Source organism: Cupressus sempervirens, chromosome 9 (genome assembly GCF_028749045.1).
Source record: "Cupressus sempervirens isolate cs-2001-9-10 chromosome 9, ASM2874904v1, whole genome shotgun sequence".
NCBI lineage: Eukaryota > Viridiplantae > Streptophyta > Pinopsida > Cupressales > Cupressaceae > Cupressus > Cupressus sempervirens.
In genome coordinates, this window is record NC_143126.1 from 403,266,719 (window position 1) to 403,286,150 (window position 19,432).

Genomic DNA, 19,432 nt, shown 5'->3' on the forward strand with positions numbered 1-19,432 from the left:
GCACATAGACTTCCAAAAGTAGATGCTTTCTAAATTCTAAACCTATATGTTATTTCAGAACATAGACATGAAAGTTATTGATTCTAATAAGATGCATGAATTCAAAAAAGCGATACAGATTGGAGACACGATGTCAACTTCTTTAACCACAATTGTTTCTAGACACTGCTTTAAAATAGATTGTTTCTTCCATAGTTCAAAAAAATGGCGAGATATCACCAGTTGCGTGAAATATCGCAGGTGAATGTTACAACCGATATAATCGCCCAAAGTATCGACATTGGTTTTCCCAGAAAATCGCAACGTTTATTTTCAAAAAATTGCCAAATCTTGCAAATTAATAGGGTTGAAAACATGGATTTTTGTTGACCATTTTTTATATTAAAACATGTTGAACTCTTTTTAGATTTTACCATGGATAGCTAACGTTGAATGCATATTTTGTTTTGACTATTTTTGTGTTCGCTTGCTAAATCGTGTGGGCATTTGCTAAATCTGAATCGTCGTGTGGGCATTTGCTGAATCATGATGGTGATTTGTTGAATCTGAATCGTCTGGTGATTTTGCTGAATCCACTAGTTTCAGGCAGAATCGACTAGGGGCAAAGTCACCGGCTGTAGGAGTACAGGCATTTGTATTTGTATTCCACTGTAATTTTACATTATTAAATTATATTTAATTTAGTAATAATTAAATTATATAGTATTTCAATCAATATAATATAATATTGTATCTATATGTAACTTTACTATTATGTATTATTAAATAATATATTACCTATATTAACTAATTAAATAGACTTACAATCTTATAGTATATATAAAATAGTAAAATACATATATTATGAAATACAATATTATTGAATAGTAATACTTTACGTTTATAATTTATATTTATTATACTATGTTTATTAATATTTAATACTGTCATACAATATTAAAATGGTAACTCTATTTTAACTTTTACTATTTTAATACTTTTTTATGGAAATATGGGATATTTTCAAATGTTCGATAAAAGTGTTGATTGATTGCCAAGTTTTTGTCGATTCTAAGATTTTCAATAATTTTGGGTTGGCCGAGATATTGCCAATACTGAATTTTTAAACTATGGTTTCTTCTACTCACTTGCTCCAAATACAAACAAGATTAGCATAAACTAAAGATAGCAACACAAATTGTAGTCACAGCTTCCAATTTGTACTACAACAATTGTTTCCAAACACAGCTTCCAAAAGGATTGTTTCTTCTATTCACCTTCCTTTGAAACTTGTACAATAAATCACAGTTATGCTTGCACAACTTTTGCAAAGCTTTCTTGCATATAAAATGATGATTATTTACAATGAAGCTCACCTAATTATATAGGCAAAGGAGTGAGCAAATATGAGAAAAAGTTGGGAGAAACTCAAACCACCTTGACTAAGTCAAACAAACAAAGAAGATTTATTCAATTACATGACTGAAGGTAGGTGTAATTGGGTTGCATGCAAATGGATTACACATTGTGTACCTTCTAAACTACGATACTGAAAACACAATTAAACAAAAATGAAGAAAATGTTTGAAAATTGTTGAATCAATCTAGCAAATTATCACTGCAGGCCTTGTACTTGGTGATGCAATCATAGATGGTTGAAAGGTGAGGGGCTCTTGTGTTCTGCACCACTGCATTCACCTTGATACCTATAGCATTGTATTTCTTGACAACCTGGCAATTCTCTTCAATAAACTACCATAGGTGCTTTGCTGAGAACTTATAGACTAAAAATTTATTCATAGTGTGAACCCCAAAATCATCCACTTCAATTTTGAAATGATCCTTCTAGTGAATTCTGAGGTTATAGTTTCCTCTGCCAACAAGTTATTATCCTCTATGAATACTTTGCATCCCATTTGGTCAAGACAGTCTGTTATGTCAATCTCAACAATATTGTAGCTTCTAAGGGCTTCTTGTACCTTTGTTACCATCCCCTCTATTACTCGTACCTTGTTAACAATGAGGCCCTAATATTCATCAAACATTTCATAGGATGCGATGATCTCGTATGTGGCCAAGACATCCAAGTCCATTTCGGGCATTTTGTAAAAGATACTCAAATCTTTGTTCAAGGATTTTAATTCTTGGTTGAAGGAAAAGTGAGTACTCTTGAGCTTGGAGACAATGTTTTAAGGCGTCCAAGGACTTTATGCGCAGCTCTTATGGCCTAAACTCCCTCTATGACAATTTTCTCGACCCAACTCTATGCGGCTTCAGCTCTCCAATTCACTTGTTTAGAACGAGGTGAGGTGACAATGGATTATGAAGAATGCTGACAAATAATCTCGTGAAGGTGAGTATTCTCCATCTTGAGCTGATTTTTTCTTTCTCAAAGTTCATCATTGCATTGTGACAAGGTAGAAACTACATTTTATGCAACCTTTTGACATCCCAACTGTGAATGTTAACCAAGTTCAATTTTGGTGAACTTGTAATTTGAATCTTGAAGCTCTCCAGGCGATTTGTCTACTAAGGGTTCTTTAATTTCAGCATATTTGGTTTTCTCATAATCAAAAAGGATTCGTGAGACAATCTTGGCTTTGTGTACTAGAAGCTTAGATTTATTCCTTTAAAGAAAAAGGTAGTCAGGTGGCAATTCTATCTTCCTCCTCTTCATTGTAACATTGTTTAACCGTGTTGGTAAGCTGAAACCTTCCTATGTGGAGACTAGGATGGTTGTTATTGAAGACATTGATCCTAATTGTATCTCTGTCGTCATGATGCATACATCTGTTAGCACAGCTGGTATCATTGGTGCTTGCTGAAATGACTCTGTCATGAAAAATTCAAATCCGGCGGCTAAAGTATCAAGTTGGGAAACTTGACCTTCTGCAAGAGTCGGTAAAGTAGAGGTCTCAAAAACATTTTCCACATTCTTGCATTGTTTTGTTGTGAGGGAAGGATGAGCTGCAGAAGACATAGGGACTATTGAACATTCACCTCTGTGATAGGAATGGTAGGTACAAAGACTGTAGAAAAGGAATCCACATCATTGTCCAATGTAGACAAGAAAGGCAAATCTAGGATAGACGATTCGTTGGCTTTTGACCATTGCGGAGGTGAAAGGATGACTACCTCTTCTTCATCCTAATCATGCACTTTTGGTGAAGCCGGAAAAGAATGAGATGCCTGAAAAATACCCTTTACTTTCTTAATCTTCGATTTTGACCCCTTTTCTAGTTCTGAAGTAGAGGGACCATCTTTCTTTTTACCCTCAATCTGTGATGTCCAGCCCACGGGACCAAAATGGTTGCAATCTATACCTGCTTTCAGCTTTATCTTTTTCAGACCCTTACTTTTCAGCCATAAATTGGTATTCATGAGGATGGCCTAAAATCCGTCAAATATGGAAGTAGATCCCTCATGTTGCCACTAGGTAAGAGCGGGAGGAAGCTTTGTGATTTGACTTCTATGGTACTATGGATCCAAAATCATATCATCATCCCAAACCTCTTCTAGAATAGGAGCTAAGTTAAGATCTATAATATGTTGCAATGTGAGCCGGCAATGGTCCATTCTGGTTACCTCTGTTTTGGTCAAAGGTCTATCCAAGATTCCAAACATCCTCCATGCAATGAACATGAGTAAATGTTCTCTTCATCTTGGAGTTCATCACTCTGTAGTGAAAATCTTCTGTGGATTTGAACTTCTTCAATGTAATTAATTGAAGTTCAAATTTCATAGACTTGGCCTTGTGCACCATGGTGATCATATACTTGACAATTTGTAGAGGATTTGTAGAGGAGATCCCAAATCCTAGCCGGTGTTGACTAATCTGGTATGCTTGCGCAATCATGAGTTGTCTAGCCAATTCCATTAGGATGATTTTGTCAATGAGATGCCTTGGTAGAGTGTAGGGTCTCCTTCGGAGCAACTAGTGCTCACATATGTGAAAGTTGGGACCAGTAAAAACAACAATCCATAATGACGCACCTTCTTCCATGCCTCATTAGATACTCTAGTCTTTGCCAACTCTTTATCAAAGCAACACTTGAAATGTCCATAGAAGGAATCTCGTACTCTATAATGGTTCTTGCGTTTTGTAAGAGTGAGTTATTCACAATAGCTCCAAATCGGAAAGGCCCTATCTCCCTTGATAGAGAGCCCGGAGAAAGTTCTCATAGTTGAAAGATCCCCAATCTCAATGACCTTGGAAAGTGATGATTGTTTCAAAATTCGAGACTTTGACCAAAATTTTGTACCTCTAAATAGACTTTATAGAATTCTGATTTCTTTTTGGTTTTTTCTCGTTTTCAAGTTTTTAGGTGTTTTTGAAGATATATGCAAGTAAATAAAAAACAACAAATAACTTCGAACTAAGAATGATGAGCTGCATCCATATATTGAAAACACTTAACAATCTAGAAATGATTCAAATCGTACCAAGCATAAAATTCAAATTATTGCAGTTAATGAAATAAATAGATCAAATGGATTTGTTGTAGTCTAAATGAACCTGTAGCCAGCTGTAGAAGGGTTTTACAATCACAAATTATGGAAAGATTGTTGTCACAAACCCTTGTATGATCTCCAAACTGCAATACGTGGCTGCTAATAAGGAATAGTGCCCACAATACAAGCCCGAGTTGCCTCTGGAATAAATGCCCAAGCTGGAATAAGCTAGCTGCCTAGTTGAATGTGATGTTTCCTTTTGATAAATGGTGCTATGAAGAATGTCGATCCTTGCCACAGAGAATAGCACCTTCCAATTCCAATACTGAACCACCATATCCTTGTTGACGTTTGCGTCCCAACACTCCTGACTTAGGGTTTTCATTCCAAGCTTTTGAATCGCACCACTAGAGCAATTTCCAATTACGCAAGTTTCAAAATTTCAAAAGATACTCCACAATTAGGACTTCATCTCCTTATAACTCCTCCCAAGTGCAAATTGAACCCTAAATGAGAATTACACTTTGCACTTTATAATAAATTAACATTTTCCTAAAAAAGGCATCCAAGCTATAGGAAAAACATTACTTTATTAAAATGTCATAACTCAAAGCGCCAAAAAGGTCTCCGAGTAGTGAAAATAGTTTATAATAATTCAAGACCTTTCCAACGAGCTATAACAAAAGAGCACATTTGACCAAACAAAGCCATATTCCCCTTATTACTCCAAAATGGCTATATAAATAGCCTTATTATAAATTATTTAAATGCTAACTTAGGAAATATTTAAATATATTAAAATATTCCCCATTTTGCCTCTAAAAGCCCAAACCAACCAAATAAATGTGAAACCAACCATGTCACCTATTTGTGACTGATACCAAATGAGATGGGACAACTGGCAGTCTCTTCCCTATAATTTAGGGATGCTCCTAGAAACTACGGAATACACCCTGTCATCCAGAAACTAAAACCATGGAATGGTCTCGTGGAACCTCACATCTAGAAACTACCACATCCTCCTAAAATGTAGGATACCCACTAAAATCAAGGAATTGCACCCAACTGGCTCCCAATTGCCTATAAAGTCAAGGTCAATCACTGAATATCTTGTATGAGTCTCTATCCACTACTGCTACCCTACAAGACCCCCATGATAGGCTAACTCACATAACTCTGCTAGTCAGACTAACGAGGGGACATGAGAGTCCTCCCTTCTCAGAGATGCTTGCCCACAAGCAATTGCAATGCTAGGTCTTGCAAAATGGATTCACCCTCCCAAGTGGTATCCTCTATGGGTAGACCTCTCCAGCGTACCAAATACTCCCGAATCATCGTGGTTCTTAGCCGTCGTTCCCTCACCTCAAAAATCTCCTCAAGAACCAAAGTCAACTTACCTTCCTCATCCAAGAGAGGTAAATCGAGTGATGCTATAATATGCTGCCCCAGTGCCTTCTTCAGGCATGATAAGTGGAACACATTATGAATCCTACTATCAGGTGGTAACTCAACCTCACAAGCAACCTCTCCAACTCCCCTGAGAACTTTGTAAGGTTCGTAAAAACGAGGTTTGAGCTTCTCATCTCCCCCCCCCCCCCCTTTAAGGGCGCTATGTTGGTAGGGTTGTAAGCATAGAAAAACCATCTCATCCACCTCGAATACCTTCTCGGTCCTATGCCGATCAGCGTACATCTTCTTCTGATTATGTGCATGCTGTAAATTCTCCTTGAGAGAACTCATGATATCCTGGCTCTCCAGTAACCGATCCTGTTGCAAACGAACTTTGTTGTCACTCAAAGCCAGATCAACAAAAGATAATGCATCATAGCCATAAAGAGCTCTGAAAGGAGACATATCAATGGATATGTGGTGCGTAGTATTATAACAATACTCACCCAGATACAACCAACACACCCATGCCTTCTGCTGCCCCGACACATTGTTATGCAGATACCCCTTAATCCACTTATTAACTATCTCCATCTGCCCATCCGTCTAAGGGTGGTAGCTAGTACTAGGTGTCAACTCTGTGCCCGTGATCCTAAAAAGTTCTTGCCAAAAGGAACTCAAGAATTTGTTGTCCTTGTCGCTCACTATGGTCTTGGGGAGAGGTAGGCTATGGAGGAAGGGAATGGATTTGATTTCACACTAGATGGCATTGAGTTCATTTAGTAGCCAATGCTAGTGCTAGGAAAAGCTAAAGGCAGAGCAACATCTAGGATGGAGGGCAAGCCACAAACTGATTCACACATACCAAGCAAGGAGGTACAGTCATGCCATTGCAAACTTCTAGGACTAGCCCCTCTAGCTATACCTCCCCCTTACTTTTTACTAGAGATGGGAAGAGGAAGATTTAATTGTAATGATGTATTTAGTTTTAGTTTTACATAAATATTTCTGATAATCGTAATCACTAACTCGAGGATATGAAGAACCATTGGATTGATCTTCCAGGCTGTACACAAACTGGCACAAACTTGAAATGGATTTTCTTTTGGTTGATGCAAGATTGCTCCGAACCCAAGATGCTCCTGCATCCCCTTTCAAAGATCATAAAATGGCTTTTTTTCCTATATATGGCACTATTGTCAGAATGCATGATTAGTTTTTTCTCCAATAATATTATCATAACCTATTTAAACTAGAACTATGTGTGTTAAAATGTGATAACTCAGTCCAGTTTTAAGTCATAATAGTTAGTAAGCCAAAATGTATACCCTTAAGCTTTCTACATTTCCACTTGAGATTACAATCAGAAATGGATTATCAATAAGGGATTTCTTTTGATCATTAATTGATAAAGCATTAAATATTTTGAAAGTGAGCACATTATGATAAGTTCAATAGAATTTTAAAAACTCAATTTTGTCCATGTAAGTAACAGATCAGCAGAAATTATAGAACGGCTCTCATTTTGAATGTTTGAAGGATATAAATGCCCGTGCACTCAAATAAGGCAAACCTCCTACCTCCAATAGAGGAAAACACATACAGAAACCAAGTACCTATTGAGTATTAACTGGTGAAACTAGTTCCTCCCATTCCTCCTCATTGAACAACTTCTCCTAACTTAATCTGTGCAGACCACAAAGACCACTTTTTCACTTACCATAATGTAATACTAAATATCGACTCCCATCACAAGATCCTTCTACAATTTTAAAACAAATCAGAAAGTAAACTATGATTCATTCAGATGTTAGCCTTCTAGATTAAAATATGTAGATTGATAAAACATACAGAAAGTGGTCTCTCTATGAAAGTTCCCATAGTTTTAAAAAGGGAGTATATGCAAGGGAATTATTTTTAGTCTGCATACAGGAAAAATAGAAGAACTGAACTCAATTTTTTAACCTGCATCTACTTTCGAAATAAGTATTAGCAGTACTTGCATTGACCTTATATTTTAACTAATTCTTTTCAACTTTTGTTTTATATTTGATCTTCTTTAATCTTCATTTTACCCAACCACACTACAAAAACAGGAGAAAGATAGTCCAGTGAATGGTATCTACCTTAGCTTGTTAAGAAATTAGAACCTATATAAACTTTAAAGGAGTAGCTGAAGCTCCTTCAGTGAAATTATCACAAGACAAATCACTTTCATCATATTTATTCATTTTTCAATCCTACTTTAATAATGCTACAATATCCCACAATTGGTTGACTGAAAATTAGCCCTTTTGAGAATTTATTCCATATATTTATGCTGTCTTTAGGAAGAAATATTAAATAAATTTATATTTAAGGATGGTAACTTTCAAGACAACCAGTCAATCTTAAGAAATATCAATTGCTGGCAGCACACCCAAATTATTGTCAACTTGCTCAAATTAAACACAAGAATGCAATTGCTCTCTATTAAAATAATTCTTTGATATCTGTGTTGTACCTTCTAAGGCCACAATTTTTCCTTGCTGTGTGCTTATCTGGTCAATCAACAACCGCATTTCACTCGTACAATGGTCTTCAGCTTCTACCTGTTAAGAATCAATGGGTACATTCTCATATTCTGAAACAACTCTGGTAAATCATACATATTTCTGAAAAATCTGTAATTCCAACAAAAATTTTTAAACTATACAGTTTTTAAACGCATAAGCACAGCACAATTTAAAGAACTGCACATGAAGCTCCTCATTTTACACAGCAGAGGAAGGAAACCTGCCTTCACTACACATTAAAGTGGTGTCATTCAAGGATCACAATATAAAGATTTGCAACTTGAGTACAGTGACAATAACTTTATGACTTTAGGAAAATAACAGACTCAGAAAACTTTCTTGTAAGATGCGTATTTTCCATGTACCATGAGCAGAATAAATAGAATGGTCTGCTACTGAATATTGCATACATATGATAATTCTAGATGTAATTAACACAAATTTGCAACAGAGCGATTCCTGCCAGCCATATTAATTTAACCATCCCTCTAGGAGCAATTCATAACCTCATTACCAATCAAACAGGTTCAGCAAGCTAGAGGAAAAGTTGTGAGAGCAATAGCACCAAACACATGTTCTAATGTCTCAATAGAATGCAACTAGCAAAACCCAATATTTCAAATATGATACTAAGTGTGTCGCTCGTTGGGTCACAGCATTCAATTAGACTGTAGATATGGTATTGCAAAAACAAATGATGAATCTGCATATCCTTGATTCATGATTAAAGCAAAATATATGCCCACAAAGCTAATTCAAGCTATCACCTTGTGAGACATTTTTTCTAACAATAATTTCTAGTTGACATTCCCACTAGCGGCAATAGGGATAGTCAAGTATGGCTACAAGAACAGAATTGCACTATTCCAATTTTGTTGATTTTAATAATTAGGTTTAGAATTGCTAGTTAACATGCTTCAATCTCTTTAATACTACAACAAGGTTCACTTTGTCAGGACTATCATAATGTTCTTATTTTTTCGAAGTTCACACACAAGCACTAGTAATTTGACAGATTTCTTTCTAATTAAGATACTATTATATTAAATTATGTGATATTACAAAATGCCCAAAGCCTTGACCAAACCTCAAAGGCACAGGGATTACTGCATAGTTGGCTAGCTTAGACTCAGCAAAACCTAGGCAGACCCAAAATTTGTGACTCTGCAAAACCTGGACAGTTTAAAAAATTGCTTAATCACAAACATATCCAATGAGTCCAAAAGAATTTTCTATAAAATTTGATTCATTTGAAACAAACTGAATACAAAATTGCATCATGCAAATTACTGATACAATAGTTAGGCAGCAGCTATTATGAATTTATGATGATTGCCTTGAGAAATCATTATCATAATTCATAAGTATTATAAATTTTGGGAGAGGTTCTAATCCTTGCACTCCCTTGCAACTCCTTGCTCGACATTGAAGACTGTGTTTCTGGCTGTGACTCAACCAAATCAATGACCTCTAATTTGTTAAGTACTAAGTTTTCTGGATTAGATTGTGTTTGTTTATTTCATCAACGTTTCGGATCACACTACATGATCCATCATCAGGATAAGAAAGTGCAGGGTAGTAAGATATCAACCTTTCTTGTGCAAAGCTGAAACTTTTGTGTTGTATTTTCTAATAATAATCACATTTAGATCTTTGACACAAATAGCATGATACTTCATCATCGATCAATGATATTATGATAGTGATAATGATAACTGTCCAAGTTGTCAATTCATGTTTCCCCTCTCTAATCCCACTATTGCAATCAATTTTTTATGTTAGAGAAGACCCAAATAACTAATGAGGGTCTGGGAGTGTAAACCCTAATGGGATTGAGGGGTAGTGTCACTCCTGGGTGTTGGGGGCAATGCCTCAATTAAGGAGTGGCACCCCTCACTGGTAATTCGGGGCTATGCCTCCCAAATAGGATGAAAGGAAAATGCACCTTGTGGAAATCTATGTGAAATGCCTCCAATGGGGTGAAGCGGTTATGCTTATCATGAGGCTCAGGGGCAACATCTATTGAACATTCCCGAGTACAATACAAGGTGAAGTTGATGGGTGATTCCCCTACCACCAAGCCCAAATTAAGGCCTTTGTAACTGCACAAAACTACATGTCAAACACCATTTGCACAGTTTTATCACTTAAGGGAGAAATTAAGTTTTTCACGCATTTCTGTGAAAAAAATTCCTCTCCAAGTGCTTTGTGAGGAGTATGATATTGCTATCAAGATTTAACTATGTGATTTTGAGTCAAACTCATTGACCCATGCTTCATGAGTAGTGATTCAACATGAATCCATCTCTCATGTTGAATCACTTCTCATGAACTCATTGAACTCACTACTCATGTTGATTCAACATGAAACTCATTGACCCATCCTTCATGAGTAGTGATTCAACATGAATCCATCTCTCATGAGAGATGCATTCATGTTGAATCACTACTCATGAAGCATGGGTCAATGAGTTTGACTCAAAATCACACAGTTAAATCCTGCTACCAATATCACAATTTGACTTGCTGTGGAAATTATCTCCTACTTATCAGTGTGAGGAGTGTTCATGCATTTGCATGGCAAAATCGTGACTTTTTTAATGTTTTTACCTTTTTACTTACTTTTTCCATGTTTCACATTTTCAATGTGTTTGGTGACTTTTTCTCCAAACTTGTCGAGTTTCTAATGAGTGGTCATCAGAAAAAGTAAGTACTCAACAAAATCTCAGCCAATTTGACCAATAAGTTAATTCACAGACAACTTAGAAAGATAAGAATTTGGCAAGAGCTCACCAGCTCGTTGAGTTTGCCAACAGCCCTAAGAAAAGAAAAACTACTAAACCAGAAGCAAGATGAAGCAAAGCAAAATATACAAAGCTAATATGCTGAAATACCAAGTATTACATAATAAATTTGCCCATAAAAAAATATTGAACTTAGAGTGTGGCAATTTAAAAGAGATCATTTTTATTTCAATTTTAATCTGATATGAGCATGCAAGGTTACTTTTTTTAAAGCTGCTGAGTTTCCTTTCTCGGGAAAAAGGCAGAGTTCCAGGTTCATTTATAATGTTGAAGCAGTTGATTCCATGGCATATCCTTACCAAGTGCAATTCCCTTTGGAATAGTCTCTTTTTGTATGTGCAAATTGCCATATTGACAAACACCAGTGTAGGCCATCTGGTGCATTTTAGATCACCTTGCTAAACACTTTTCTGAATGGTTTCATCCAGACACCTCATGTTCTCATCCATTATGATCTCACCTACTCTTGACTTTCATGTAGGTTAGCATTGAAAATATGTCAAATTATTGCCAAGTACTGTTGCTGAATGTCAACTAATTCTTTTTAATTATTTCTCTTTACTAATCTTTTGACAAACTATTTTCACTCTAACAGACCACATGGAATTTAAAAGATACTGAGAGTATTAACCAATAGAGTCAAAGCGTAGAGCCAAAGATCAAGAAAATAATGCTTCTAGAATTTTGTGAATGCTACAATTTAATGCCATTACACTGAAAACAGGAAACAACCCCTAAAAGAAGATTTTGTTGGGAAAATCAAGAAAGTCAAGACAAAGGTATTTACCAATAAATTTGACGCCCATGGGGAAACAATAACCATCAATCCACAAAATAGATCACAATAGAACAAATTAAAAAAATTGTACACTGAAAAACCAGACCCCATCCATGGTCAATATTACTTCATTTTTCAGATATTGCAGAGTCACTTGCTACCTTTTGTGTTACCCGAACCAGAATTGCTTCTTCTTTAGGTTTGAGAAGCAGGCACTCTCAAAGGTCCATCCTCGTAGGAGAATCAGAAAACTGTAAGAAATGTCACATTATATAGTTTCTTCTTCCCACATGTTTCAATGGTTGGAAGCATCAAAAACCATATATAAGAATCAAATGCTAGATTGTATGATTCTACAAAGACTAATAGATCAATGAGAACAAATCCCTTCTGCAAATAGTTACTAGCATACAACAATTCTCAAACTCGGGTGTAGTGGGTCGACCACTCTAAGGAAAAGAAATATAGTGCCCCCTTGCCCCTAGGCCAGGGTATTCAAACAAAAAAGCATTTAAAGCTTCTTTTCCAATTCTAGAGGATCACTGGCCATGGCCTTTACAAGATTCTCAACGAAGCATTCCATGCACTCTGTAGGAATTGATCAGCAAGGTATGCAATCCATGTCATTCTCCAACGATCATCATCATACCTGCAAATGATTTTGTAAGTTCCTCATAGATCTGCAAATGATCTTCATATAAATCGTTCTTCCTAACTCTGGCGTACATGCTTGATCTATTGCCTTTTTCACTCGCCGCACATACTTTTCATCTCTCGTATATTACTCATTTAAAACAGTAAACCTTTCCTTACATATACAACCTTTTACAAAGACATGACTCTTTGTCAACAATTTTTTTAACTTTCATTTGAATCACTGCCTTTAATTAGGAAGTTCATTATTTACAAATATCTGTTTGTTGATGAAAGTTTACCCATTAGTTTCTAAATCGCTATTTTGTCTTTTGAATAAGACAAATAGAAGTATTGTCTTTTCTAAAGTCTAACCAACTGCTACATATTAGAACCTTAATAAATTGTTGTCTTCCTTGCTCCTTAATTTTTCTTTTAATAAGAGTCAATGTTTTAAGCATGTGAGTTGCTGCTATATTCTCAATAAATTCAGCTGTTAAGACATAATCACTGATCAATGCTTCTTATTGAGTCAGCTGTGAGATATGCAAATATGTAACGAAGTAAGCATCTTTTATATAAGAAATTCCTTCATAATATTAATGCCATCTGCTGCTTATTATCTCTGTATTTGTAATACATCTCTGCATTTGTTATTAATCAAATCATTAATGACAATTCACCTGACATCAACAACGAATTTGTAACTCCCTCTTTACCAGTTAAATTTTTTCATTTTTGTTTGTACCCTTCAGTAGCACAATAGATGATATGGTTCAAACTTTAGTGCTTGCCAATGTCTCTGATAGTAATTTTGAGTCTGATTGGCCTATTTTTTATTTCTGCTTATTTTTAGCATTAATTCCTTTCTTCGTAAAGGAAAATGTCTTGCCACACTTCAATCGTTGGATGTATCAGGCTATAAAGTGGACAACTTTTGGAACCATAACCTTTGACTTAGTCATTTCATACTTCCTAGATCTCAAGAATATAATAGTGATCAACCTAAGAGTATTGTGGTTGTAATGTCCCCTTTATGAGATAGGATTTACTGATAAATAATAATAATTTTAAAAATATGAAAATAAATCACTAATAATAGTAGAATACAATAGAAATATGATTTTGTCAAGTTTCTAGAGAGACAATATTCTGAAAAAATACAATAAAATAATTAAACATGAGGAAGTCAAACTGCTATTGATGATCTAATACATAACAGTTAAAACTTATCAAATATAAGCTAAGCACTGATCAGAGATGATTATACTATCACTGAAAGTGATACCAAAATGTAGGACACATCAATATGGAGCTTCCACCGTATATTGAAATTCAGTAAGGTTGAGTCTCCTGTGACATCAGAGTTTATCGAGCCTCAACTAAACATGCACCTCTGTTGGAACAAGCACAGAACAGAACTATTATCAAGTTTAATGAAGAGACATTCCAATGTGAACAATATATAACACCACGGGTGCAGAAGTTGATATATTAGTATTCTTTATCAACTACAAGAATATGTAGCATAATAAGATAGACATTAAGGATTATTCCACTATGTAAACCATTATGCAGAGCGTTAACGATATAACATGGGATATTGACTATGTATTAGTCAACGAAATGTTATAACAATTAAATAATTTATATGCAAACACATGGACAAGAATCAATTATGAGCAGGCACAAGGTCAATCAAATAGCAATGTTGATCCATTGTAGAAGGTAACAATTAGCTAAGGAAAGGCTAATTATTAGTCATTAGCCAACAAGATTGTGAATGAATACAAGCAATAAAAATGATAAGAAGGAATGGAATTTCATAAATAGAAAGAAATGTTATTGCAAAAGGTGCAATTTAATATTGAGTTGCCTCCTCTCATGTACATGCCTCTTAAATAAGTAATGAAGGAGATCAACAACTACTCCCAAATGGGGAAGCCATCACTGTTATCTTTTTAGGTGGATCTGTAATGAGCCCTGCTGGCTCTCAAACAATCTGTGCTGAAGAATTGATTTCTTTTTTGGTTTTTGAGGTTTTGCAATTTTTGATACAGTAATGAAGGGAACAACAACTACTCCCAGATGGCGAAGCCATCACTGTTATCTTTTTAGGTGGATCTGTAATGAGCCCTGCTGGCTCTCAAACAATCTGTGCTGAAGAATTGATTTCTTTTTTTGTTTTTGAGGTTTTGCAATTTTTAATACAACAATATAGCAGCAAAATAGAAGATATTGCAATAATAATTTCAACTCAAATATTTAAATATTACATAGGGAATATAGTACTATCCATATGTAAGACATGCCTTGAAACCCTTTGAAATGAAGACTAGCAGCAGCAAAATAATTCTTCAACAAACAAACACAACTACAGATATGGAAAACGTTGCTCCCAAAGTGCAATTAGAAAATAACGCCTAGCAGCAAATATAAACAGGTGCTCAACTAACTCCAAATTAACCAACACACAACCGATTCTTAGCAACAGTAATAACAGTATGAGTAGACACCAAAATCCAAATTCCAACACCAAAGCATATACAACAATGGAGATAAAGAACAATTCTCAGAAAACTAATTCACAATACCTCAGCTGTGAATTACTATGAACTTCTCAGGAACAAAACCTTATACTTTAGCAAGGGCACAAATTTTCAAAACTTCAAAAGTGTCACAAAGACAACAAAAGAAAAATAATATTCAATCGGATGCCTTTCCCATCAAATGGGCTCATATTTATAATCTCCAAATGGCACAAGTTTCCCAAATGAACTTCACTTAAAGAGCTTCCTCCACACAACATTAAAATATAATAAAGTGTCATTATAATATAATTTATTAATTGTTTTTGGCTACCAAAAATGACCTTTTCGACCATAACATAATATTCTAGCACACAAGGTCATTGTTTCTTGTGCCCACAATGTAAAACTTTTCAACTCGATTCCAATGAGCTATGATACTGAGGTGATCGACACACAACACCGACAAAAATAGCAACCTCAACATATTTAGATGAATAATAATAATTCACTTGTCTTGCAAAACAACTAAAGAAGCATCAGACTCAAAATCTGACAACACCAAAGTGATCCTGATGAAGGAAGACAATGAATGAACCTAACAGGGTGGCTTACTATAAATAGACACTCCCTCCAAGATTCATGGAGCTCAAACCAAAAGCCCAAAATAAAAACTAAGAGCATCCCCCAACTCCTATAACTCAACTAAGCTCATCAGAACCAACAATTGACTTACTATAAATAGTAAGTCCCTCAAACGAAGCCAAAACACACCAAAAGCTGCTAGAAAGCCTATAACACTACAACTGAGACCTTCAAATCCCACCATCAACTCACGAGGGTCGCGATGGTGAACTAACCAAGCCAACTGCAGGAAGGTGCTAAAAATGGGGATATTACAAGATTACAAAATCTACTAAGACGGATCAAATAGCGACGTTAATTTATTTCATAAAAGATTGTTGGAACCACAATAGCCAATGTTCTTTGGTATGATAAAATTAGACAATAGATATTTGTAGTTTGATATTTTCCATCATATTATGAATGTTGTTTTAATTGTAAGAAATGTGGAGGTTGCCCCCTTGAAATGGTTTGTCTAATATCTATTATTCTACTTTCACATCACTCAAATTGTGGAGATTTTTTCTATTCTACTCTTGATTGTACATTTGTTCATTATTGTCCTCTTTCCATCACATGGCTCTACTCTTTTCATCTCGTCACTCATGAATACACTATTGTAATTATGCATCTCCAATAAACAATTGCATTACAAGAAAAATTGATTTGGATGGAAATTCTTTCGTGCAATTCAACTTCATTATTGTTAGCAATTCAATTGTCACTTTTGTGACAACACAAAATGAAGGTGTATATTTGAGCCACATGTATTCGAAAAGCAAACTATGGCAGAATAAAGTGCGAAAAATGTAAATTATACCCAAAACAAAATGCGAAACCCTAATAGCCAAAATTCTAACTCTAGACAGGCAGAATTAGATATGGCATCCCAAAGATCGCAGATAGCACTACATAATCAAGTTGCGGATAGAATCCGATATAGAGCGGCTTTCGGCCCGATTCAATCCATCAAATCTTTGGTAAACTTGGCACAATCTCAAAGGGCTAAAAGTTGTAACATTATTTGCAAAAACAATTTTGAAGCTCTCGAGAGACTCCATGATGAAAGAGGCAAGAGCATAGTTCAAACATGGACAAAACAGAACAACAACAGACACTTCGTCAATCAAAACAACTAACAGGTTTAAGAAGGGTGTGGGCATTAGTGACACACCTAAAATCCCATGGCATAGAACCTCAACTATCGATCAAGAAGAGCGTTGGAAGCTCATCAAGAAGAAGCAAATAGAAAATGGACAGAAAGCTGAAAAGTCTAGATACACTCCAATCACTGGCGCAAATTCAATTCCCTTGGGATCTAATAAGCGTATACTCGGCTCTCGGGGCGACACCCTAAACCTTATCGAGCCCATAAAAGTCTTGTCCAGCAAGGATCTGGTTATAAACAAGGGCAACAGAGACAATCAAGGTAACAAATGGATAGCAACAAAAGATAAAAATGCACGCATCACAAGTAGAAGTCATGCAAAATAAAAAAGTTAGATTTAGCAATAAGGTTGAAATTATTACAAAAATCCCACCAGAAACAGCCAGTATAAAAAACCCACAAGTGAACTGCAAAAAAAATCAAGACACAAATGCTAACATAGTTATCATTAGCAATAGTCACACTGAAGAATTTTGGTCCAATGCAAATCACTTGGTCTTTTTGCTTTCTGGAATGGACCTAGGACAAAGGCAACAAATATGGTCAAATGATTTCAAGAAGCTTTTGGTGAACAGGTAGGTATTACTTCCCATCCTAACAATTTGATCTTTTTGCAATGTAAAAATAGAAACATCGGGAATGAACTTCTATGTGGACCAGCTTGTTTTTATGAAGGTTATAGCATGACTTTTTTCAAATGGCAACCTAATTTCAATATACAAAATCTAAAGTGTGTTCTAATTCCAACATGGCTAGAAATAAAAAATGACTCAACAGAACTACTCCACAGCCATCATCAAATGCATTGGTAACTGTATAGGAGAAACATTAGGGATAGAAACTTGCTTCCTAGACTCCAACGAAATCAAATAATTAGTTAAACTCGGGCCTGACATCAAAGAGATAGAACCTGTTCATATTATAATAAACATCTCTTTACAACCTTTCAACCGCAATTTTTAAAGGGCAAATTCAGGAATCACCTTATATGATCATGAAACCAGACAAAACTACGAAGTAGACTCAGTCACCTTTTCCTTTCGTACTTCCAAGCTTAAAAGAAAAATCCCAATTTCGCCACTGTACACTACCCATTTGGACAAAAGGAAACAACAGCAAGGATAAAGAAACTATGTACTCAGATTATGCACAGATTAGGGGGAAAACAAAATGTAGAAAAGCTAATGTGTGCATAGCCAGCCAAATATATATTCCTAGTAGAGATATAGGAGAGATCATTGAGGAAGAGCAATATCAGAACTTAGGGATAAATGAATCACAGGGGATCCAATCAAACGCAGTACAGAGGCTCCCTCAATTGGCAGTATCAAAATGCAGCAATGGTTCCAAAGACAACATGGAAACAACAAATGCAACAACCAAGAACAGATAGAACAACACAGAATCACAAAAAAAGTGAAGAACAATGACCATAAAATTAAAGAAAAGAATGTGAGCAATAATTCTTATCAACACCAGGTGATTTATATGGAAGAACTTAAAGAAAATATGGGAATACTCAACAGAATGATCAAAGATATCACCCTTGTTCACAAAGATGTGTGCGACCAGCTTTACTTATGGCAAATGGCACAAAAAGCACAACAATCAGCAGATCCCTCAACTAGCAAAGATCTTAAGAAGGAATATTTGTTACCAACTGAATTGACATCTATTAATAACGCAATGCACTTCCTAGCAGCAAAATATGCAAAAGAGGTTATTGAAGATTATGGGCAAGAACTCTTTGACCAAATCCATGATACTTCCAAAATGGAATACATACAGAGTACTGACAGTAAAATACAAGAGGATCCAACTCAGGTCTTGAAATCAGAGGATAAAGAACTAAACACTCCCTCAGAGACTTAACATCCATCAAGAGACAGAATCCACTATCCAACTATATTAAGGATTTCAATAGGACAAAATTACATAATATAGGACTGCAGCAGCCCCAAAAGAGTATGATGAAGATTTAATCAATTTCAATAAGATAGTTGAAAGAACATTAAGAGACGAAATTGAAGAAGAGGTGGATCAGAACTCGGAAGTGCAAATTGCTACAAGGAATGCAACAATAGAAAAACAACTTGGACTATCAGCTATAAATGATGGATTGGAAATTCCAATAATTGTTTAAATACATAAAAAGGAAGGCCAGAAAACTCTGAGGCCACACTAACTTATTTCATGCAGGTAAGAGGCAGTTCCTTCCAAAGAACCAATAAATGTCAGAACTTGGAATATTAGGGGTATTAATGTCCCTAACAAACAAAGGTTAATTAAAAGATATCTCAAATTATGTAACTTGCATATAATTACAGTCCGAGAAACCAAACTCAGTTTAGAGAAAGCAAAGAAAACGAACAACAAACTAGGAACATGGAAAACAGTATGGACTGAATCATCGGGAGTGTCAGGTGAATTGGTAATCATGTGGGGCCCTAGAAAAGTATCTTATCAGCCATTAATTAACAGCAACATCTGATTATCCAGTAGGATTAAAAGCATTAATAGTA

General features: G+C 35.5%; 1 protein-coding gene across 2 annotated transcripts in view; it reads right to left on the reverse strand.

The window, feature by feature from the left end:
- The window catches only part of LOC149538966 (alpha-1,3-mannosyl-glycoprotein 2-beta-N-acetylglucosaminyltransferase-like), a 209,073-nt gene that overhangs the window by 147,599 nt on the left and 42,042 nt on the right, over positions 1-19,432 (reverse strand). For both annotated transcript variants that reach the window (XR_016356149.1, XM_089800356.1), the window contains exon 3: positions 8,324-8,411. Coding sequence is in view for 1 of the 2 variants with exons in the window: in XM_089800356.1 (XP_089656482.1) it covers positions 8,324-8,411 (88 nt within the window). In the remaining variant the exon portion in view is untranslated. The remainder of the gene's footprint in view (positions 1-8,323; positions 8,412-19,432) is intronic.